This window comes from Pogona vitticeps, chromosome 4, assembly GCF_051106095.1.
Source record: "Pogona vitticeps strain Pit_001003342236 chromosome 4, PviZW2.1, whole genome shotgun sequence".
In the NCBI taxonomy this organism is placed as follows: domain Eukaryota; kingdom Metazoa; phylum Chordata; class Lepidosauria; order Squamata; family Agamidae; genus Pogona; species Pogona vitticeps.
In genome coordinates this window covers 119,950,785-119,975,490 of record NC_135786.1, presented here as the reverse complement: position 1 = coordinate 119,975,490, position 24,706 = coordinate 119,950,785, and the positions used below count along the sequence as shown (strand labels likewise).

Below are 24,706 nucleotides of genomic sequence, written 5' to 3'. Positions count from 1 at the left end.
GGCTCCAGTACTTTGGCCATCTCATGAGAAGAGAAGACTCCCTGGAAAAGACCCTGATGTTGGGAAAGTGTGACGGCAAGAGGAGAAGGGGACGACAGAGGATGAGATGGCTGGACAGTGTCTGCGAAGCAACCAACATGAAATTGACACAACTCTGGGAGGCAGTGGAAGACAGGAGGGCTTGGCGTGCTCTGGTCCATGGGGTCATGAAGAGTCGGACACGACTAAATGACAACGACGGCGAGGGTAGGGTAGGAACAATGCAAAGAAATAGAGGAAAATAATAGAAAAGGAAAAACCAGAGATCTGTTCAGGAAAATTGGAGAAATTAAAGGAACATTTTGTGCAAAGATGAACATGATAAAGGACAAAAATGGTAGGGACCTCACAGGAGCAGAAGACATCAAGAAGAGGTGGCAAGAATACACAGAGGAATTATATCAGAAAGATTTGGATATCCCGGACAACCCAGATAGTGTGGTTGCTGACCTTGAGCCAGACATCCTGGAGAGTGAAGTCAAGTGGGCTTTAGAAAAGCTTGTCTAACAACAAGGCCAGTGGAGGTGATGGCATCCCAGTGGAACTATTTAAAATCTTAAACGATGACACTGTTAAAGTGCTACATTCAATATGCCAGCAAGTTTGGAAAACTCAACAGTGGCCAGAGGATTGGAAAAGATCAGTCTACATCCCAAACCGAAAGAAGGGCAGTGCCAAAAAAATGCTCCAAATACCATACAATTGCACTCATTTCCCACGCTACCAAGGTTATGCTCAAAATCCTCCAAGGTATGCTTCAGCAGTATGTGGACTGAGAACTCCCAGAAGTACAAGCTGGATTTCAAAGGGGCAAAGGAACTAGAGACCAAATTGCTAATATGCACTGGATTATGGAGAAAGCCAGAGAGTTCCAGAAAAACATCTACTTCTGCTTCATTGACTATGCAAAAGCCTTTGACGGTGTGGACCACAGCAAACTATGGCAAGTTCTTAAAGAAATGGGAGTGCCTGACCACCTTATCCATCTCTTGAGAAATCTATATGTGTCACAGGAAGCAACAGTTAGAACTGGATGTGGAACAATTGATTGGTTCAAAATTGGGAAAGGAGTATGACAAGGCTGTGTATTGTCCCCCTGCTTATTTGACTTACATGGAGAATACATGATGCGAAAGGCTGGACTGGATAAATACCAAGTTGAAATTAAGATTTCTGGAAGAAATATCAGCAATCTCAGATATGCAGATGATACCATTCTGATGACAGAAAGTGAGGAGAAATTAAAGAACCTCTTAATGAGAGTGAAAAGGGAGAGTGTAAAAATGGTCTGAAGCTAAACATCCAAAAAACTAAGATCATGGCCTCTGGCCCCATCACCTCCTGGCAAATAGAAGGGGAAGATATGGCGGCAGTGACAGAGTTTACTTTCTTGGGCTCCATGATCACTGCAGATGGGGACAGCAGCCACAAAATTAAAAGATTCCTGCTTCTTTGGAGAAAAGTGATGAGAAACCCAGACAGCATCTTAAAAAGCAGAGACATCACCTTGCCGACAAAGGTCCACAAAGTCAAAGCTATGGTTTTTCCTGTAGTGATGTACGGAAGTGAGAGCTGAACCATAAAGAATGCTGATCGCCGAAGAATTGATGCTTTTGAATTGTGTTGTTGGAGAAGGCTCTTGAGAGTCCCCTGGACTGCAAGGAGAACAAACCTATCCATTCTAAAGGAAATCAAGCCTCAGTGCTCATTGAAAGGACAGATCCTGAAGCTGAGGCTCCAACACTTTGGCCATCTCATGAGAAGAGAGGACTCCTTGGAAAAGACCTTGATGTTGGGAAAGTGTGAAGACAAGAGGAGAAGGGGACGACAGAGTATGACATGATTGGATAGTGTCATCGAAGCAACCAATATGAATTTAACCCAACTCCGGGAGGCAGTGGAAGACAGGAGGGCCTGGAGTGCTCTGGTCCATTGGGTCACGAAGAGTTGGACATGACTAAATGACTAAACAACAACAACAACAACAAGGGTAGGTCCAAGGTATGAGTTTTGGCTCACACTCCTTCAGAACTGGTGCAGCCTCACTGGGTTATACCTTGCAGGAAATCAAGTGTTTGGGTCAGTGATCTTCATCCAGTTACCGCAGATATATAAGAACACTCCCTGACGTCTAGGCAGGGGCCTGTTCTTGTTATATCTTCACAGGTCCCATAGGGTCAGAGAGACAGAGGCACATTGTGATTATCGGCCACAGCTATGTATACTGGGCAGAGTGTTATGCGGCTGCATCCCCATGGGGGAGCAATCTGGGTCTTGGAGCCAGACCACACGTTGCATGTAACGGGATGCGCGGCATGCTGTGGAGCCAGCTTTGCAGGGTGGTGGCCTTTGGCCAGTCTACACCAGATGTGTTGGTGGTACACCTTGGCGGCAATGATTTGGCCAGGCATCCTGGAAAGGCGCTGATCCTGGATGTTATACACAACCTGAAATGGTTGAAGGCCAAGCACCCGGCCATGCGTATTGTGTGGTTCACGATCATACCTCGATTGGTGTGGAGAGACGCCAGGTTTTTCCTCAATGTTAATACGGCACACAAGGGTGTTAACCATGAGGTCTGCAGAGCAGTCAGCTGTGGCCTTGGATTGGTGATTGGTCACCAGAGGATCTGACTGTATAGGCCTGAGTTTTTTCGAAATGATGGAGTCCATCTGTCCGATTTGGGTTTGGATGTCTTCCTGGAAGACATCAAGGGGGGCCTGCTTGTTGAGCTTGAGCGGCTCGATGGAGGGCATGGGATTAGCTGAGCTAGTCCCTATGCTGTGGCGGGTAGTGCAGAAAAAAAAAACATTTTTTCTGGTGAGTCTCACTGCAAATCAGGTAAGCTAACAGCCCATTGGACTTCCCAGCGCTGTGGATCATACAATTACAGTATTTGGGGGAAAAGACGGGCTGTACCAACATTCATCAAATAAAGATGGCTCGAGGTTCGGGGGTGGGCAAATTACAGCCAGCCGGGTTCTTGCTGTCTTCAAGACCACGAGAACCCGGGGCTGGGGACTCACCTATTTGTTGATTAAGTGGTATTTGGAGACCTCTGTGATTTACCTGTTTCCGCACTACAGCAGGCCTCCCTTTGCCAAAGGATAGCAAATTTGAATTACAATCAATAAAGTGTGGCCTGTGTTTTAACCCATACTATTTTGTCTTGCGTCTTTATTCCGGGGTTGGGAGGGCAATAAAATATCATGAAGGCTGGTTCACTACTCTTCATGCTCTCTATAAAAAGAAGGATCTCCAACTAAAATAGAATGGGAGAAGGGAAAAGAAAGTGGCACCAAATAAGTGTCAGTCAATGATCTGAGGTCCTTGGCAAATCACAAGTTGCTATGCTACAGAAATATACAGTTTTTAAATGTTATTGCAATCAGTAACAAAGCAGAGCTAGGACAAGTTACATTTTTATTACATCTCCTAGAATCTTGGGTGTTGAACCTAACAAAGGTTTGCTTTCTCCATTCTGCAGCATGGTGAGCTACAGGCAGTATTTCATCTATGACTCTAACATCCAGGCACCCTCCAGCTCTCTGCTGGCTTCCTCCTCCTGTGCTGCCCCCACTCCAACTTTCATTACATCTTTCTGCCCATGCTTACAACTCTAAACTAGGTACACACACATACCCATTTGTCATGCAAGTGTCTTCTATATCAGTGGTTCCCAACCTTAGTTCTTCGACTAAAACAACTTCCCAAAGTCCTCACCACTTGCTAGTCTGGCCAGGATTTCTGGGAGTTGTAGTCCGAGAACATTTGGAGACCCAAGATTGGAAACCACTACTATATACTATACCATGAGATTTCTTTTGTGCAGGGGCAGCCCATAATGTATCATATGAATTATTCTCTGAGAATCTTGGTGTGGTGATTACTTTACAAATAGGGAACTAGTACATCATGGAATTTGGAGACTATACTTCTGTTAAGACATCCTAAAGTCACATTTGCCCTTTTTTGCAACCACATTGCACTGCTGGTTCATATTCAGGATTTGATCTACAACAATTCCAAGATCCTTCTCATTCGTAGTATGACTGAGCCAAATATCCCACATCTTATAACTGTGCATTTGGTCCCCCCCCCCCGTGTAGAACTTCACAATTATCCCTATTAAATTTCATTCAGTTATTTTCAACCCAGTGCTCAAGCCTATCAAGATCTTTTTGAATTTTACTCCTGTCTTCTACTACCTTGAAATTGTGAGTCATCCAAAAATTGGATAAGTATTCCCTGCACTCCCTCATTCAAGTCATTCATCAAAATCTTGAAAAGCACTGGGTCCAGGAATGATCCCTGGGGTACCCCACTTGTTACCTTCTCCCAGTTTGAGAAGGAGCCATTTATAACCACTTTCTGAGCATGATTGTGTAACCAACTGTGCATCCACTTGATACTTGTTCTATCCAGCCCACAGTTAGTTAGTTAGTTAGTTAGTTAGTTAGTTAGTTAGTTAGTTAGTTAGTTAGTTAGTTAGTTAGTTAGTTAGTTAGTTAGTTAGTTAGTTAGTTAGTTAGTTAGTTAATCAGAATATCATGAGGCACTTTGTCAAGGTCTTTGCTGAAATCAAGATACATTACATCTATAGCATTCCCACCATCTACCAGGGAGGCTACCCAATCTAAAACTGAGATAAAATTAGTCTGGCAGCATTCGTTCTTCTCAAATCCAAGTTGGGTGCTAGTTATTACATCATTGTTTTCAAGGTATTTGAGGAGCGACTGCATTTGTATTGTTTTGAAAATCACATGTCCTTTTCTGATTTTTTTCATCAATTCATTATTGGCAAAGATTTGAGGTCCAAGCTGTGTGTTTGTGACTGTGCATTGTCCAAAAGAAACCATCGAAAGAACAATATATTTTTCTCTTCCAGAATGTAGAATCCCCTGAGCAGGGGATTCTGACCAGGGGATACTGAGCAGGGGATTCTGGGATCTGTATTTTTTAAAAAAGAATTTCTTGAACCCTTCTTTAGGACCAAGGATGACTTGTGAGGTATTATCCTGAGCATTACTGTAGTAAGCAACAAATTTCCATGCAGTCATCCAATGGTCCCTCTCCTAAAAAGAGCAACATTTCTATAGTTAAGCCCCCTCTGCTACATCCTTGAGAACAAAGAAGACTATGTTTTTTTCCCCAATCACGTTCACTTCAGCATATTCAGCTGCTGAGCATATTAAAGTGATTTTTCTCCCTAAAGTGATTATGGCACATACGGAGGACTTCCTTACTCAGCGCTTCCTGCTCCCTCATGTGCTTTCAGAGTAATGCTTTATCTGCTTATTTTGGTGAATAAAAATTCCTTTTATTCATTTTTCTAAAAATGTACTCTACCAGCCAAGAGAACCAAGGAAGGAAAATCCTGAGATAAAGGATAAAACTATTATCTTTTAAAAGTTCTTTTTCTTTAGTGATCTGCATTTCATTCAATTTTTCAGCAAACACAGAACTTCTCTCTCTTCTGCCCAACTAAACCATGCCATAGTTACACATCACTAATATTTATCCAGATTACCCCCCCTTAAGAAAAAGTTTCCTCACTATGAAAAGGCATTATAATCAAATGTTTCATATTACTGTTGGTGTTGTTCCTACCATATGTTAAATTTATTGGCTGCTTTTTAACCCCCACCACCCTCAGCATAGCTAATATAAACAATGGGTGAAGTCCTTTTGTTTAGTGTAAACTATAACAACTAGAGCAGGCCTATTTGAATCAATGGCATACTACTAAGGAGTTGGTTCACCAAATCCCCACAGATTGAATGGGCCTACTCTAGTTGTGACTTATAATGCTAAGCTATAGGATTTCAGCCTTTGTGCGATTTGAGAGGTCAAATGATGTTACATCTGCAACTGTGTCGCTCTTATCGGAGATAAGAGATCAGAAGGACAGGAGGAGACTCAGGCTGGGATCACTCACCAGTCAGAAAATCTGGATCAGGGGTTGGCTCAGAAAGTTCCTCTTGGCACTGGTTCTCTAGAGGAACAGTGGCCAACACTAGTCCATCTGGGAGCTGTTGTTCCAAACCACGAGCAAAGTTATTCCGCCTGTAGAAAAAGAAGGAAACAGAGAGGCTGTTCATATATCTGTGAAACCAAAAACATCCATTCAAAAACCTTGAGGGGTTAAGGTGGACTCCTCTCTAAAGGAGTATAGACAATATAATCAGTGTCAAAGAAGCCATCAAGTCATAGAAGTGCAAAATGCCCATGGTTCCCAGGGCATACTTTATGGCTGTAGCATACTTTATGGCTGTAGCATTTGATTAGAGTTCAGAAAAGGCACCTTTTGGGATTCAGTCTCGAGAACTACACAGCCTATGAACCTCTTGGCTGAGGAATTATGGGAAGTGTACTATAAAAATATAATTAGTCTAGCCTCTAGGAAGCTGTATGAGGGTGGAGTCATAGAATCATAGAATTGGAAAGGCCATGAAGTCCAACCCCTTCTTCAATTGAAGATCAAAGAATCATAGAATAATGAAGTTGGAAGAGCCCTACAAGGCCATCTAGTCTAATCCCCTCCTAAATGCAGGAATACAAATCAAAGGATATATGCAAGGTGGATATCTAAATTTCTCTTGAATGACTCCAGTGTTGGAGCAATCACCACCTCTTGAGGTAATTGATTCCATTGCCCTACTGCTCTAAAAATTAGGACATTTTCCCTGATATTCAGCTGAAGTCTGGCTTCCTGTAACTTGAGCCGATTGTTGTGTGTCCTGAACTCTGGGATGATCACGAACAGATCCTGCTCATTTTCTGTATGTGTATGTGACCAGCTCCTACCCAGGCTTCTTAAAAAAACCTTCCTTTAAAGCAGGGGTCTCCAAAGGATGGCCCGTGGGCCACATCCAGCCCACCTTGCCTTTTAATCTGGCCTGTGCATGCAGGTGGGCAAGAGTGTTTGTGTGTGTGCATGTGGGTGTGCGTGCATATGGGTGGGTGGGCAAGCAGACGTGGGATTGCCGTTAGGTGGGCAGATGGAAGGGCAGGAGGAAGGGAGGGAGAGTGGTGTGTGTGCAGGTGGGCAGGAGTGCAGGCAGGTGGGAGCATGTCCGTACATGCACATCCCTTCAGCCATTGAAAATATAAGAAATATATTATGTGGCCCTGTGGCTTCTGCCTAGGACATGAATATTCATAGGCTATCTGCATAGACCAATGGGTGTGCTGGAGGGGTGGAGTCATGAGATATAAGAGACTCAGCAGGAGGAGATAGAGAGTTGAGCAGATTGAGAGTTTGGAAAGTTTTGGGAATTTGGGTGGGAAGTGGCAGTTGAGAGTGGATGAAGTAGGAACTCGATTATTAATAATAGGTATTGTTGATGATATCAATTATTTAAAATCTTAAAATGATGCTGTTAAGGTGCTACACTCAATATGCCAGCGAGTTTGGAAAACTCAGCAGTGGCCAGAGGATTGGAAAAGATCAGTCTACATCTGGATCCCAAATAAGGGCAGTGCCATAGAATGCCCCAACTTGACCTTATCTGGATAAAACCGGAGATAAGGGTAATCATAATGCAAAGCTGCAGGTTTACTGGCACGATGAGCAGATGTGATAGCTGTGATGAGATGGGATTTTGAGTTAAAATCTTTTAAGGCATATGGGTTTTGTAATTAAGAAATGAGCCAGAGAGGTTCCATCTTGTTTCTTTGTTTAAAGTATCTATGCTATGCTGACAGGTTGTTTTCTAGGCGAGCAGAGAGAATGTTATTCTGAGAGCCTGAGAAAGGACTCGGTGTGATTAGATAGATGGGAATTGTTGTGACTCTTTGATAAACCACCGTAACCCAAATAACATCTGGTGCGTATGAGAAAGAAGTCATGTGGTGCAACAGGACTGTTTGCCTAGTAACGAACTCTGATTGGATGACATCGTGGGAAGGTGCGATGAGCCCTTGCCAGTTACTCTTGAAAAAGGAACTTTTTGCCTATGGACATTGTCTTTCAAGACCGATCCTTCAGTCATTCGTGACACATGGGACTAACCTTTACTATACTGGATTACCTATGGACTTATGGGATTTTTCCCTAAGGACTATGCATGGACTATTTTCTATGGACTGTTCTATGGAATATTCTTTAGGGACTTCTTTTCTTGGAATACTCCATATGGACTATGCTCTTGTAATTTTGTAAGGACTATGGTACATTTACTGGATTTGACTTTTCTAAGGATAATGGGACTTTTACTGAATCTTTCTTTTTAGTACAGGATTCTTGTTCTACAGGATCACTGAGGACTATAGCCTTTTTATAACCTACTTGGTTTATTTTGTTTTTACTAATGATTTCCTGGACTGGAACTGTTTTTATTCTTTTTAATGGCTTTTTGTGTTTTTGTAAGGTTTTTGAACACTTTTCTATTTTTCATGTTTTCTTTGCCTCACTACATCTGTGTAACTAACCAGCACAATGCTAGTTTATTTGTTTTGGTTTAATTTGGCTTTGATACCTAGTAACATGCTTATTCTTTAATAAAATAAAGATTATAAAACTCAATTGGTTTTCTGAACAGTACACTTGTCATAGGGTCATCTGAGAGTGCTGCCTCGGCCTAACTTACTTAGAGTCCTGTCAGTGGTGCAAGTTAAGTCTAAGGACTACAAAGCCCACTTGACCTTTTCATAATAATATCTGAGAGTACAAGGGTGTTCTTATGTGGGCAGACCTGTGAGAAGGAGTGTTGTATCTTGGCTAGCTGAATTTGGACTCATTCAGCCCATTTTAGCATGTGCAAACTCCTGCTTGCTCTCTGTCCAGGCTTACACGTGTTTTTGGACCCGTGTTTGCTCGCAATAGCAACGAGAAATGCTATCTTAAAGGTAAGTAGAAAGGTAAGGAGAAAGGAAATATCTACGAACAACTTGACCTTATCCAGATAAAACTGGAGATAAGGATAATCATAATGCAAAGCTGCAGGTTTACTGGCACAATAAGCAGATGTGATAGCAACAAGAAATGCTGTCTTAAAGGTACGTAGACAAAGATCAACTGAAGCTAAAGGCTCAAATAGGGCCTTGGTAAGTTGCTGTAGGACTACTGTTAAAGACCATTGAGGAGAAGGTGGGCTTTCATCTGGATACATGTAAGATAAAACCTTCAGGAAACACTTCAGAGTAGGGTGTCTGAAGAACTGAGCTGCTGGGGAAGTTTGGTAGTTGATAGGAAACAACTGCAGCAAGATAAACCCTCAAGGAAAAAAGAGAGAGGCCCTTGGTTTTAAGATGAAGCAGAAAACGGAAGATGGTGGAGAGAGGGGGATTGACTGAAGGCATTGTAAAGGCTTCAGTAAAGGATTGGAATTTCTTCGATTTATACAGATAAACTCTCCTAGTTGAGGGTTTCTTTGCCTGACAGAAGACATTCATCAGGGAGATAAAATCCTCCATGCTGCCAGGTGCAGAGTAGGGAGCTCCGGGTGAAGAATTTGAGCCTTGTTCTGCATGAGCAGGTGAGGCAGACAGGGCAGGTGATGGATGTCTGATGACAGACTGTGGAGAACCAGGAACCAAGGTTGTTGCGGCCACCATGGAGCTAATCAAGATAGCATTGGGTTTGTCTTCTTAAAGCCAGACTACTACTTTGAAGAGAAGAGGAAATGATGGAAACGGGTAAGTAAGGCTCCTGGGCCATAGCCTACAAATGCGTCTCCACGTGAGTGCTTGCTGACTCCTGCACGGCAACGTTTGCACTTCTGATTTGTCAGGGAGGCAAAGAGGTCAATGGTGGATGTGCCCCAGCAATTAATAATAATAATAATAATAATAATAATAATAATAATAATAATAATAATAATAATAATAATAATAATAATAATAATAATAATAATAATAATAATAATAATAATAATTTCTTGTCATTGTAAGTATATACACAGTATACCCATACAACGAAATTACAGAGAAGGAGAAAGACAGAGTGGTCTAGTTCCCATTTGTGAGTTTGGGATTCCTTGTGACTGAGATCTGCCAGATTGTTGTCTTCGCCGGCTATGTGTATTGCTGTGAGGTAGATATGATGTGACAGACACCATTCCCAGAGGTCAACTGCAAGATACAGGAGGCTTGGAGAATGAGTGTTGCCTTGTTTGAGAATATAATACATTGCTGTAGTGTTGTCAGTGGCAATTTGCACCATCTTGCCTGCAAGATGGTCTCTGAAAGCCTTACACACTTTTATCACTACTAACAGCTCTAGTTCACTGATATGGAACAATTTCTCTCTTTCTGACAGGCATGAATTTTTAGGGATTTGCAGTGAGTGCCCCAGCCTGTGAAGCTGGCGTCAGTAGTGACTTGTATTTGAGTACTTGGTTGTTGGAAGGGTCGTCCCATTGTAAGGTTTTGGGTAGAGTGCCACCAAGAAAGTTGGGTGGTGAGTTCCAGAGTGACCCATAATAGGGTGTGAGGAGGGTCTGTCAGTGGGTCGAAAAAAGAAAGGAACCATGCCTGGAGTGATCTCCTTTTGAGGCATACATGCTGTACTACAGATGTCATTGATGCCGTCGTGCCTAAGACACATTGAACTGTTAGTACGGGTATAAGCGCATGAGGGGTGAAGGTGCATAGCAGGGATGTCAAGTTGCATTGCTTGTCTCCTGGAAGGAATGCTCGGGCATGAGTAGAGTCTATGAGTGCCCCTATGTATTGAACAGTCTTGTGGGCTGTAACCTGGACTTTTGTATGTTTACAGCAAGGCCAATACAGTGGTGCCTCGCTTAATGAGTGCACTGTTTAACGACGAATCCGCATAGCGATGTCGCGATGTTTAGATAGGGAAAAACTCACATTGCGATGATCGGTAAGCGTTTCGCTTACCAATCTTCGCATTGCGATGTTTTTACAGCAGCTGATCGGCGGTTCCAAAACGGCCGCCGGACGCCCAAAATTGCCGCCGCAAGTGTTTTCGCGCCCTGCCCTCACTTACCGAGGGCGCGAAAATGGCGGCGCTATGGAGGAACATCGCTGAACGGTGAGTTTAGGGCCCCATAGGAACGCATTAAACTAAGTTTAATGCGTTCCTATGGGGTTTTTTGATCCGTTTAGCGATGTTTCTGCATAACGACGATTAATCCGGAACGGATTAATGTCACTATGTGGGGCACCACTGTATCGCGGAGAAGAGACAGTGTAAAGTGGATAGCTTGTTGTGCCTTGTGACAGGAGCAAGCTACAAGGAGCCAGTCGTTGTTGTATGGAAAGATGAGGATCTTGTGAAATCTGAGGTAAGCTGCCACAGGGGGCATGCATTTGGTGAAGACCCTGGGAGCTAGTGCAAGTCCAAAGTGGAGTCTCTTGAATTGGGAGGCTTGAGTTCTGAGCTGAAAGTGGAGGTAATGCTTATGAGAGGGGTGGAGGGATACATGGAAGTGTCAGTTAAATCTATGACTGCGAACCAGTCATTCTTCCGGAGCAGGGGAAGGATGGACTTGAGGGTCACCATATGGAATTTGGTGGTAATGATGTAGTGATTTAGCTCTCTGAGGTCGAGGATGGGACGGAGACCTCTGGGTTTCTTTGCGGACGGTGAAATAATGAGAGAAAAACTTCTGTCTATTTTATATACTGGTTCTATGACATCCTTGCAAAGTAGGGCTTGTATTTCATCTTGCAGAGTTTGCAATGGAGGTGTGACAGTGTGTGATGGCAGCGGGAGCTGATGGAACTGAATGTGGTACCCATTTCAGATGATGGAGAGGACCCAAGCATCCGTGGTGATGGCTTCCCATGCAGGTAAGTGTTTTCAGAGGGCAGCGGTAGAGATATGATCTGTTGTGATCTCAGCCGGCTGGATGTCAAACATGATGCTTAGTCTTGTGATCATTGTGCCTAGTCACAGTTTGTTGACGTGGTTTGGCCCTGTAAGGTTGTTGTTTGAAGTAGGGTGTATAAGAAGTTTGCCTATGAGGTTCCTGATGGAACGTCTGGTAGGAGTTGTAGGGGAGTCACCATTGAGTCTGCTGGGGACGTTGCTGGTATGAGGGGTAGACTCCCCAAAGTCTGGTGACTGATCTCTTTTTCTGGGCATTTTCCAAAATATCACCTGTCTCCGCATTAAAGAGACCTGTCCCATCAAAGGGGAGGTCTTCAATGCATGCTCTTGCATCTTCAGCAATGCCAGCTGTTCTCAACCAGGAAAAACACCAAAAGGCGAAGGAGGTAGCCATGGATTTAGCTTTGGTGTCTAGAGTATATCTGGCCAAAAGCATTTGTCATTTGGCAACTGAAAGTCCTTCTTGCTGGAATGTTTGAGCTAGAACCTTTTTGTCCTCAGGAAGTGCCTCAATGAAGGTGGACATATTGTCCTAGAGGAAGCGCTGATAGGTGCCCATGGATCCCTGGTAGTTAGCAACTCTCATGGCAAAGGCAGCTGAAGAATAAAGCCATCTGCCCATCGAGTCAGTTCTCCTGCTGTCTTTATTGGGCAGTATGAGGACTTGATGGTGTTGAGATTAAGATTGGGAAGCTTCGACAAAGATCAGGTTTGGGGCTGGTTGTTTTTGGAGAAAAAATGCTCCCAGATCATGGACCCGATAAAGGTTGTCTATGCACTTTGACACTGAGTTGGATGAAGCTGGTTTTGTCCAGGAATGTTCAGCAGTGCTACGTAGGGAAATGTGGACCGGAGCAGTTGTGGAGATTGGATTGTAGAGATGATCCACAGGTTCAGTTGTGGGTCTATGTATTTGAAGATGCAGGGACTTGACCATCCGCACCATCAATTGTGCATGAATTTGAAAATCCTCTGCTGGAGATGGAGGGTCGACATCTGCTAAATCGGACTCAGGTGAAGTCAGCAAGACGGCGTTTACGGTCTGTTCAGAATGGTCGACATTGTGTCTAGACTCCATGGATTGATGATCAACATCGATGTTGAGGGGCTGTGCCTCAAAATATTGGTGTTGATGTTGAGATGTCAATGTCGGAGTTGTGTCCATGGACATCAGTCGGTATTGAGGATTGTCCATGGGCAACGATGTCAATGGAACGTCCATGGGCAAAGGTTGATATTGAGGATCATTGATATCAGAGCCGGTCTCTCGGTGGTGACAAAATGGAGGCTTGATCAATGGTTGATATTGAGGATCATCGATATTGGAGCAACTATCTCAGTGGAGACAAAATGGAGGTTGTTGTCGAGGTAGTAAATGTGTTGATGGACCACATTGGATGGCTGTGGAGTAAATAGTTGCTGGTGATGCCAAGCGGGATGATTGATCCTGATCCACTTGGGCCAGGAAATAGCGGCCTACCGGAGCTGCAAACGCACTCTGACCCGAAGAATATGGATCGGCTGTTCTGGATCTTTTAGATGCTGGCTGATAGGCAGTCTGTAACCGGTGATGATGCTGATGGTGTAATTTGTTTTTCAAAAGTTCCATCTGCATCTTCTTCTTGATATGGGTGTCAGTAGAAGAAGCCAACTATCATGTTTCTTTTGTTTTCTGCCCCAATTATATTAATCCATATGCTTTCAGTGGGACAACCAAGCTTATTGTCCTGAATTTCTGTGCAGGGATATGTATTTTTGATAAACACTGCAACTCCATTTTTGATGAATTCTTCTTTTACTGAATATCCTTCAATTGCTGTGTTCCAGTCATGGGAATCATCCCACCAAGGTTCAGTTATCCCTATCAATTCATATTCACTCTCCTGAACTAGGACTTTCAGTTCTTCTTGTTGGTTTCCCATACTCCTGTCATTCGGTTATAGACACCGGAGACTGTGATCTGCAGCCTGCTTTATTTCTTACAATTTTAAAAAGATCATTGTTGTGTCCCATTAGAGATGCTCGGTCTATGTCTCTTTTTATACACAAGCCTTCATCTATGTTTACCTCTGGGTTTGCTTTTCCCATGCAGTAGGGAGTCTTCTACTACAACTACTTTTCTCTTTTTCTTTTTGTAGGGTGTGAGTTCAAGTGACTCTGTTTTGCTGAGCTTCAGCCCTTCTCATGTCCTACTGTGGAGTCTCCTCTGCATGCTGTCTGGCAGACTCTTCAAAAATCTGCAAGCTGTTTTGCAGTTTCACTGATGAAGAGTACCTTCTCCTTCTTTTGCTCCTAACTGTGGCACTTTTTCTTGATGCATCCTGTGCTATGTTTCTACTCTCCTCAGCATTCTCATCCACTGCTTTGTTTTGCTGTTCTACCACCTCCAATTAAATTTTTTTTCTTCCAAAGGTGCTACCAGTTTGCACTTGCTGCATGTGAATGCTGTGTTGTTTTCTGGCAAAAAGACAAACATTGCACACACCCTGCAGGTCACCACCACTGAAGTGTTTCTTCCTTGAATCCCTGTTATTTTTTGGCTTTCTTCTGTTTGTCTATCAGTGCCCTTTCCTTTGTGCTGTCTATCTCAAAGGCTGCTGGGAAAGTCCACTAACATATATATTATCAGTAGATTAAACATATTACAGAGAGAGAGAGAGAGAGAGAGAGAGAGAGAGAGAGAGAATCCAAATTAGGAAAAAAAACATTATTGGCCTCCCCCGCTGAACTCCTCTGTTAAACTCCTGTTTGCTTTCCCAGTTCACTTGCTCCTGTCCCTTCCCTCCCTGGGGTCTGACTCTGCCGTGCTCTGTTAGGAGTCAGCAAACTAAAAGGACTGCCTAGTACTCCGAGCTGCTGCTTACTGTCATCAGCAGTTATCAGGTGATGACCCTTTCCCTTAAGCTGAGCACACAATGCTTCTGAATGGTGCACTCCCAGGTGCTTCTCCAAGTCCCTTGCTGTTCTTGATTTTAATCCCTACCTCTCTGCCTTGCTCTCCACTTTTCTTTTGTCTCTGTCTCCAGTAAATCCTTTCTTTACTACCTCTCCCCCATCAAACTCCTGTTTTGATCTTCCTGTTATTTTGCTTCCTGGGGTTGGAATTAGTTTTATCCCTCTGTTAGGAGCCAGCAAACAGAAATGTGCCTTTATGTAGTCACCAGCTTTACCAATACTCTGTTTGTATCACTTGAAATTTCATAAAAGCCAATCTTGGAACCTCCATGTTCATTTTTCAACACATAATAAAAGTTCTATTCAGTCGAATAACACAATTCAGTGGAGAAAGGGCTTCAAGATACACTTTTCTAACCTCATAAAAACACCTCTGCTTCCCACCTCACACTGGTCTTAAATTATCTTTGGCCTTCTCTTTGAAATCAGATTATTACCCCATTGATTGAAAACATCCCTGGCTGATCAGAAAAAACTAGACTTGAGTATCTCCTCTCAGACAGGGATTATAAGATATCATACAAGGTACCTGGGTTCTATCTGGTGATTCTCAAGTTTCAGAAATTTCCCCATACTTGACTCTGGTATTGGCATGGAGGGTTTTGAATCGCTTGTATACTTGTTTGTTTCATACTTGTTGTATGCTTGTTTGTTTTATGTCTATGTTTGATGTTTTGCAATCTCGCATTGCAGAGATTGTGTGGATCTGGGTTGTCCACTTCTCTGTAGGAGAGGTCTAAGGACTGTAAATAAAGAATTGATTGATTACAAGTTGGCTTTTAAGGAGATCATCACCCCACTGATCAAAGAAAAAATAGACGTGAGATTTTTGATATAGACTCCAAGATCATTTATCAAATAGCCAGATTTTGCAATATTCAGGTCTCGGAAATTACATAGTAACTAGATACTAGATTTTAAATTGTGTTTTAAATGCCAGTTTTTTTATGAAGCACGGGGAAGGAGTGAAAATTTCTCTGGCCATGCACAAGAAGATATGAAATTTCTCTTTGTATGAGAGGATGCTGATAAGTATTGAGCCTTTCCCAGAAAAAAATGAGCTAAGAAGCTGTAACTGCCTCACTATTCTACATATTCCCCCAGGAAGTCAATGCACTTGAGACATCTGTCCTGCAGCTTCTTAAGTCCCTGCAAATAAAATTCTTCAGACTGCTGGTGTAACCACTCATTTGCAGCATTAGTTGCCTCCAGAACACTCCCAAATCGTTGTCCCTTTAAGTGTTTTTTGAGTTTGGGGAACAGATAATAGTCAGAAGGAGCCAGGTCGGGAGAATAGTGTGGATGGGACATCACTTGAAAGCCGAAGGACATCGGTTTTGCCATTGTTTCACCTGCAGTGTGTGATGAGGCATTGTCATGCAACAAGATGACCCCTTTGGAGAGCTTTCCTCAACATTTTTCCTTGATGTTTTGCTTCAACTTCATCAATAAAGCACAGTAATATTTTACATTGATGGTTTAACCCTGTTGGCGGTAGTCCACCAGCAGAACTCCCTTCTTATCCCAAAAAACTGTTGCCATTTGGTTCTGCACCGACCTTTGCATTTAGAACTTCTTTGGCCTGGGGAAACCACTGTGCCTCCATTCCGTAGACTGTTCCTTTGTCGCAGGATCATAACAGTAGATCCATGTCTTATCACCAGTTACCAATTTGCCCAGGAAATCTGACTCATTTCTTGCAAAATGTTCCAAAACAGCCACTGATGACTCCACACATGACTTCCTCTTTTGTTTGTATGTCAAAAGTTTGGGGATCCACTTTGTTGCCAGCTTTCTCATTTCCAAGTCATTGTGGATAATGGCACCAAATCTCTCATGTGATATTCTCAGATATGTAGCAATACTTTTGGCTAATATTCGGTGGTCCTCCATGATCATGTCATGGACGGCTTCCACATTTGCAGGCACAAAGACAGAAACAGGCCTTCCACTGGGTTTCTCACTTTCAACACCGAAATGACCAATTTTAAAATTGACAACCCAATGTTTAACTGTTGCATATGAAGTGCAGATCATCACAGGCAGAGCATTCACACTGTACCTGCTCTCAACAAGATGCTGGCCCATGTCTTTTAAGTTGCCTAATTGGATAGATTTTGCCCTACTGATTTTTTTGATATCTTGGAGTTTTAAAGTGTTCTCTAGCGGCACTCCCAGAAACTCTGAACTATACAGTTTTCTTCAACTGATTCCAAGAACTCAACATTTCCTATACATGTTTCCTTCCTTTACATGTATTTGTACAAGACATTAAGCTAGAGTTAGCTCTAAGCACATCAGGAACACAAGAATATAAGTTATCTTTCTTGTTTATGCTAGAAAAGCACTATGTACACCACAGTGCAGTGTATGGTGTATGAACTGCATATATTCCTGAGATTGCCAGTGCAACTTTCCAGACCACACTATGACAACAACAGCAACAACAGCAATAACAAACAACAATGAGAATTCTAAAAATAAAAATCACATATCAAAAATCTTTCAGAGTAACTGGTTATCAAAAGGTTGTTTCAGATGTGTGTTCGAGGTCCAAAATGTTTTTTTTCCAAACTAGAAGGGGCCAAATAATATCTCCAGTTTTGAGGAAAAAAGAAAAGAAAAAAATCAGCAACTTGCAACTTATGTGTGTATGAAAATTGGGTGGACGTGTTCCCTGAAACCCCGTGGCTGCCTATTCCAATGTATGTGGATACCATTCTACAGATAGAAACCAACAAGAACAGGCCTAGGAAGCAACAGATTCAGCACACACCTGTACAAGTAGATGCATCAGGACCATGAAGAATCAGTAGAGTAATCCTGATAGAACAGCTCCAATGTCACTTTTACCTGAATGCCCCCTTCAGCACCTGCCCAGGTGCCAGCTCATGGGTTTGATTGTTATAACCATAGAACATCTCCCCAAAAAGAGTCTGGTTCATAGGCAGTTCACGGCTATCTTCGCAGTCACCACCCTCTGGACAGGATTCAGAAATCAACTGGCATGATCGCCCATCCACACCTAGCTTGTAGTCTTCAATGCATCTGTTATAGGAGGGAATGTGAGTGAAATTATTAAAGCTTGTTTTGTGAGTCTTTCAGAGGGGAAGATACTTAGCCTTGAAGAATAAACCAGCACTGTTAATTGTAGCCATGTAAAAGAAGAGCCCACATGCAAATCATTTTATATCACCATATGGCTGAGAGAAGGCATCTCCTGTAATGAAGGTTAGATTCGTACTGTAGGTCTAACATAGCGATTTTCAATATTTTAAATCCCAGTCAACCACTTCCAAATTAACCTTTGTGTCAATCAAGAAACTCCTGCAAGTGGTGAAGAATTCTGGGACAGATCCTAAAGCATCCCATTCCCCAAATATAGATGTGTAGTGCTTGAATTGCCATCATCCTTCATCTACATGGTTAGTGAGCATGCTAACTGGGGAAGATTGGGGGTGGTAAATCAAAGCTTTTGGGAAGTACCAGGTTGGGGAAGACTGCCATAAAATATGCTATCAGTTTGTATAAAAACTAGAGAATGCAAAGCAATATGTGAAAACACCAGTTCACCTTTATAAATCCTCCCAGTTAAACTGAAAGATGTGCAGAGCAGAGCAGAACAGAAAAGTAACTGGGGGGAGGCTGTGCATTGCAAAACACAGAACATTCCAGAAAGGAAGATGCCAGTACCTTCAGGATGTGATCCAGCCTACTCCTTCATGGAAAGATGCACAAGAAATTTTGTGAGTTTAGGAATTAATGTATGAATACTCTCCTATTAGAAGGAATTGTGCTATATCATTATTATAATTTATAGATCAGTGAGTTAGAGATCTGGCTGCAAAACTAGAAGCTGGGGGAATGCAATTTCTCACCATGTGGCCTTAGGCAAGCTGCACAGTCCCTGAACTGGCCCAAGAAAGGAATAGTAAACCACTTTTTACAACTCTATACTTGGAAAACTCTGAAAAGGGCAATGATAATGATTTTCAGCCTATTAGTTTGAAAGGAAACTAGTAGAGATGAGTCCCAGAAAGGGATTCTGACATAGCAGGAGAATAACTGCAAGTGGTGCAATCTAGTTATGCTAATATGGGGAAGCAAGCATAGACAGATCTAAATATCAACAGAGGTTTAATAAAATATGAAAATTACTCCATCTTTCTAGAGGATGCTGGAGATAAGCTTTTGTGGAACTTACCCACAGAACATAAGGATATTGTATAAAGTAGGATCCTCTGGCAAAGGCACCATCTGCTGAAGACACAGCTGCTCACAACCACCATTGAATCCATCTGAGCAATCCACACCAATGTGGCGATCATAGCAGCCAGTGCCATCTTTCATGGGGCTGAGGCCTGGGGGGCACTGGCAGGACAGAAAACAGAGCAACACATCCAGAGTTAGTTACAGAAAGCCACAGAACTCCTGCTTCCTATTTCCTTCATTGCCACAAAACAACATTCATGAAAGACAATACAGTATTATAATCGCACCTCAACTGGCTGTGTTCCAATAATAATTTTATGATGACAAACCTCATTGCATATCACATCTGGGTAGCTCACAGCACTGTAGTTCATGAAAAAAAATCAATTAATATCCCATTGCTTCTTCTTTGTCAAAATCAACATTAGGATTTGTGCAGCCATTTCTTCTATTTCCTATTTCTCTTTCTTGAAACTGTTTCTTGAAACTCTCTCTCCTTCTTGTCTGTTTTGTACTGAGTTCTTTCAACCAAATAATTATCCAGCATCATCCATACTTCAAGCTCATAACCTCAGTAGTACCTTTGCCTCCTCTTTCATTCTCCCTGTTGTTAAATATGAATTGTTTTCATCTTTGTAATACATACACTGTTCATCCTTTCTTCTCATTTGATGCAGCTGAGTCTCTTGCTCTCTCTCATTATTTTTCACCTCAGGCTCTTTCAGACTTTCTTCCATGTAGTATTTACATCTTGTTTCTCAACCTTGATTCTTAAGTCTGCCCTGGTCTATGGATTTATATAGCTGCTTTCCAGACACCTGCTGCTCTGGACCACATGACAATGGCAATGGAGAGGAAGCACTCTGAAATTCAACGCTGATATGGCCAAGCCTGTGCCCTTGCCCCCTTTCTCACTGCTTCATAGTCCTCTAGGAACCAGGAGATGTACAGAGGGATTTGTACTTGGCTCATGTATTTAGGATGTAGCCCGAAGGGATTCTCAAGATCAGAGCTGGAGAACATGCCCCTCCAGATAGTGCTGGACTTTAAAACACCTCTCAGCCCCAGGCCATCATCACCATCAGTAATGATGAACATTGTAGTTCAAAAACATCTTAAAGACCACAAGTTTCCTAATTCTGCTCGTACCTGCATCTGAAAACTTGGAAGTACCTATAGTATCTCTAATCACTCTCAGGAAGAGCAGTGGGTTTGCCCTGAACTCCAAACTATATTCCCTTTGTATATTTGACAAAATGGCAGTACTTTTATTTATAGGGTCAGCTATGAAACAGATTAATCAAAAGCTGCTGGTTATCCAGGGACTTTTTACCAAACTTCCAAGCTTGTTTGAGCTTTGACCCAAGTAGCTGAACTCATAAACAAGTCTGACTGTAGTGAGTTAAAGGCCAGCTACTAGACTGGAGTCAAGGAGGTTTCCCTTTCAAATAGAACACTTTCTAGAACATAGCAAGGAGAGCTACTGACTGCTCTCTGATCTCTTTTGTGTGTTTCAACTCATATGGCATTAACAGAGAATGTGTTTCTGAAATGCTTCACCTACTCACTCTCACACATACTTCTGATTATGGAAGATCATGCTGCTACATGACACAGGTTGCTTATTGATACTAGTTCTGCAATTTCCAAAACAAATGGCTCCCTTTGGGCTCACTTGAATCTCATCCTGCCCCAGGTTGCGCCTCGCTCTTCAGTGCCAGCTGGATTACTGAAGCATAAAAACACTTAGGCATTTTTATGTGTTAGCACTCCACAAGCAAGCCCAGATGTTGGAAATGATAGCAAAGAGGCAAATGAGGAGCCTTGGGAGGCTGCTCAGCACCCATCCCCATCATAACTTCCCATCTGGCTGACCAGATTTGCTAGCACGTTGGGGGTTGGTAAGGGAGTGTGTGCGTCTTTATATGTGTCTCTGACTGATGTGACTTCATGGCCAAGGAGCCAGCATGGCACAAGAGCTTTGAAAAATCACAGAACTTAGCAGGAAAACTTTGTTTTACAGTACTGCCCCCATGTCATTCCCCATTCATTTTCATGGATCTTCCACATGAACATCTGTCAGAGGGCTGTTCCCTCAGTTTGCAAAATTGAAACAATAAAAGAAAACTGTGGCTTTGTATGGTGCTGCCTATGACTCAGCCTATGCCTCACTCAACTTGCCCCATTCACCAATGCACAAATTATCTGCATTGTATCACAAATATCACTCAGGTGATATAATAGCACAAATGTGGACAAATGGTGTACACTTTATTTCTGTCTGCTACCAATGTAAATGTGGCTTTTAATCTCACTGTTTTCTCTAGATATTGCACTTAAAATAAGTTAGGATGACATTTGGGTGCCTTTATAGTTGAGGAGTGAGAACAATATGAATGGGGTAAGGATGTGTTACCATGTCTTGCCATCACTGCTCCCTTCCTGGAAGATTCTAGCATGTTCTCCATAATTCCAAGTGAATACTTGTCAGCTATGAGATTCCAATAGCTACAACAATATAAATCCTTGTTTGGCCTCCTGTATGACATATAGGAGGGCCTGGCATGCTCTGGTCCATGGGGTCATGAGGAGTCGGACACAACTCAATGACTAAACAAAAATGACATATACAAGATCAACAAAAAATGTACTTAAGGCCTGCAAGAATCTGGAAAAATCATTGATGCACAATGGAAACAAAGATATTGATGATGAAGACTTGTGCTTTGAACTTATAGCAATAGCTCCAAGACTTCCAAAGTCTATGCCACCACAAGGAGTACTTCTCTTCATAGTGCAACAAAAACTCCTGGATAGTGTGCCTAATGTTTTTGTTGCTCTAAGGATCCTTCATTACACTTCCAGTGTCAGTGGCTAGCGGTGAACGCAGTTTCTCAAAGCTCAAGCTCATAAAACATATTTACACTGAACAATGTTGCTAAGTAGACTAGTTGGTTTGGCAGCTATATCAATTGAACATGCCGAAGCATCACCATTGACCTGAAGGAATCAGTGACAAAATTTACAAAAGAAAAGCCACGGAAAGTGAGATTTTGATGTGGCAAAATTAGAAACATTTAAGAGACATTACAGTTCATAGGAGTATTCAAAATGATTTGTGTGCTAAAGTTGTTTTGTATTTGAGAAAGAAAATTGAAGACTGTTCTATTGAAGAAGAAAAACAGCCACCCACAAATAAAGTATTTCTGCCATACACCAAAGGGGTCACGGACCACATGGGGAAATTTCTGAAAAAACACAACCTACAAACAGTATTCAAGCCCACCACAAAAATACAAAAATGTTACGGTCAGCAAAGGACAGAAGGAACCCCCTCACTACTGCAGGAGTATACCAGACACCGTGCAGTTCTGGCCAGGTATACATTGGAACCACAAAACGAAGCATCCACACCAGAATCAAAGAACATAAGAGACACTGCAGACTAAAACAACCAGAAAAATCTGCAGTAGCTGAACATGCCCTAAAACAAGCTGGACATGAAATTCTATTTCAAAATACTGAAGAAAACTACACCAGAGCACAGAGTGCTGTCCTCTGAAGGTGCCGGCCACAGAGACAGGTGAAACGTTAGGAAGAACAACCTTCAGAATACGGCCAAAGAGCCCCGAAAAACCCACAACAACCAACTGTTCTATTACTTGTTCTCTCAGTTTAAAAAAAATAAAAATTTAACAATTCCAACTTTTGTAGTTTCATACAATTTGTCTGTTTTTGAAAATTGGGGGGGGGGGGGAGCAAGTAGTTAGTCTTGCCTAGGGCACAAAAAAGCCTGGCATCGGCCCTGCTCGCAGCATGAGATCAAATCAGAGTAAGCAAAGTGATTCTGACAGTGTACTCTAGAATAAATGAAAAGCATTTCAATGACATCTTAATGTTTTAAGTGTATTTTTATATCTATTCTTTTCCTTTTTTTAATCTGTAGAATGCTATCATCCTTTTTAAAGAAAAGGGACTTAATGTGCTTTTTTAACTGCCACCCTCAAAAACTGTTAACAATTTTTAGTGTACCCTCTTTTGTTGTTTTGTATTATCTACGGTTCTTGTTTTTCACTTTTTTAAAAAATTAAGGAATCAGGACAAAAAAAACCCTTATAAATGATCAATTATCCTTGCAGGTTATGGCAGGTTTCAATACCATCAGTTTTCCTCACTGCATTGGGTGGTGGATGGATGTCATATTCCCATTCTCTTTAACGGTCATATTGGATACCCAGATATTGTGTATGATGTACGTATTTTAAAATCATAATTCCTGCGAAGGATGAGGCATGAGCGAACACTTGGTCCTGGGAATCCACATCTAACTCAATAATGTTCAGACTCCACTGATTATTTTAGCCAGCAGCACATATCCACAGTGACCACAGTGATGAAACCATATCCAGCAAAAGCCACTGAGGCACAGAGGATGTTCAACCCTATCTTTAATAGCATGCAATATTGTTGAACAAGCCTTTGGGAGGTTGAAGGAAAGATGGCACCAGATATCAACACATCTGGAAGTTGCACAGGAGAATTTTAACTCTGTTAATGCTTCCTGTGTGGTGCTGCACAATGTCTGTGAGTCCAAAGGGCATGTGGTCGTTGGTCACACTGAAAGTTCTGAAATGATCATGGATAGGCAGGCCCATCCTGCAGACCCACTTCATTTAACAGATTGGTAGAAAACTAATTGTATATTGCAGGACAGAAATGAATCATTTAAAATTACAGGACAGAATTTAGATAAATAGTAAGAATAATTATATAATCACATTATGAGCTTCACAAATTTGTGTCAGCATTGCACATTATTTACCAGCAATTACAGGCATTTTTACTGTAACTGCAGTAATGTAGGCCACTACAAGGCAGCCTTTGATACCGTCGACCACGGTATCCTCCTGGAGAGGCTCTCCGAGCTGGGAATTGGAGGCTTGGCACTTGCCTGGCTCCGTTCCTTCTTGGGGGACTGTCCCCAGAGAGTACAGCTTGGGGAGAGTGTTTCGGCCCCGTGGAGTCTCAATTGTGGGATCCCACGGGTTGATCATCTCCCCAATGTTGTTTAACATCTATATGAGGCCGCTGGGTGGGGTCATCAGGGGGTGTGGGGCTTCGTGTCATCAATATGCCGATGACATCCAGCTCTACATCTCCTTTTCACCAACTGCAGGTGATGCTGTCCTGTCCCTCCAGCGCTGCCTGGGGGACGTACTGCAATGGATGCAGGAGAATGGGCTAAGGCTGAACCCGGATAAGACGGAAGTTCTGAGGGTGGGTGCCCCCGTGGTAGGTGGCTTGGGTGATTCTCTCACGTTTGGGGGGATCACCTTGGCCGCGAAGAGTGGGGTTCGTAGTCTGGGCATAAACTTGGACCCAACGCTCACCATGGAATCGCAGGTGGGATCGGTAGTCCGCACCGCCTTTTTCCATCTTTGGCGGATTGCCCAGCTGCGACCCTACCTTCACACGGGGGCGCTCACCACCTTGGTACATGCGCTCATAATCTCAAGATTATACCACTGTAATGCGCTCTATGTGGGGCTGCCTTTGAGGCTGATGCGGAAACTCCAGGTGGTGCAGAATGCAGCGGCCAGACTCCTTACCGGAGTGAGAAAACACCATCAAATTTCTCCAACGCTGCCCGCTTTGCATTGGTTGCCCATCTGTTTCCGCGTCAACTTCGAAGTTTTAATG

At 42.6% G+C, this 24,706-nt stretch overlaps 1 protein-coding gene across 5 annotated transcripts in view; it reads right to left on the bottom strand.

Annotated features, from left to right (window-relative positions):
* The window catches only part of ASTN1 (astrotactin 1), a 448,149-nt gene that overhangs the window by 155,767 nt on the left and 267,676 nt on the right, over nucleotides 1-24,706 (bottom strand). For all 5 annotated transcript variants that reach the window (XM_078392393.1, XM_072998206.2, XM_078392391.1 and 2 more), the window contains 3 exons: nucleotides 18,999-19,165; nucleotides 17,648-17,842; nucleotides 5,978-6,105 (listed from right to left, as the gene is read on the bottom strand). In XM_078392393.1, coding sequence (XP_078248519.1) covers nucleotides 5,978-6,105; nucleotides 17,648-17,842; nucleotides 18,999-19,165 — 490 coding nt within the window. The remainder of the gene's footprint in view (nucleotides 1-5,977; nucleotides 6,106-17,647; nucleotides 17,843-18,998; nucleotides 19,166-24,706) is intronic.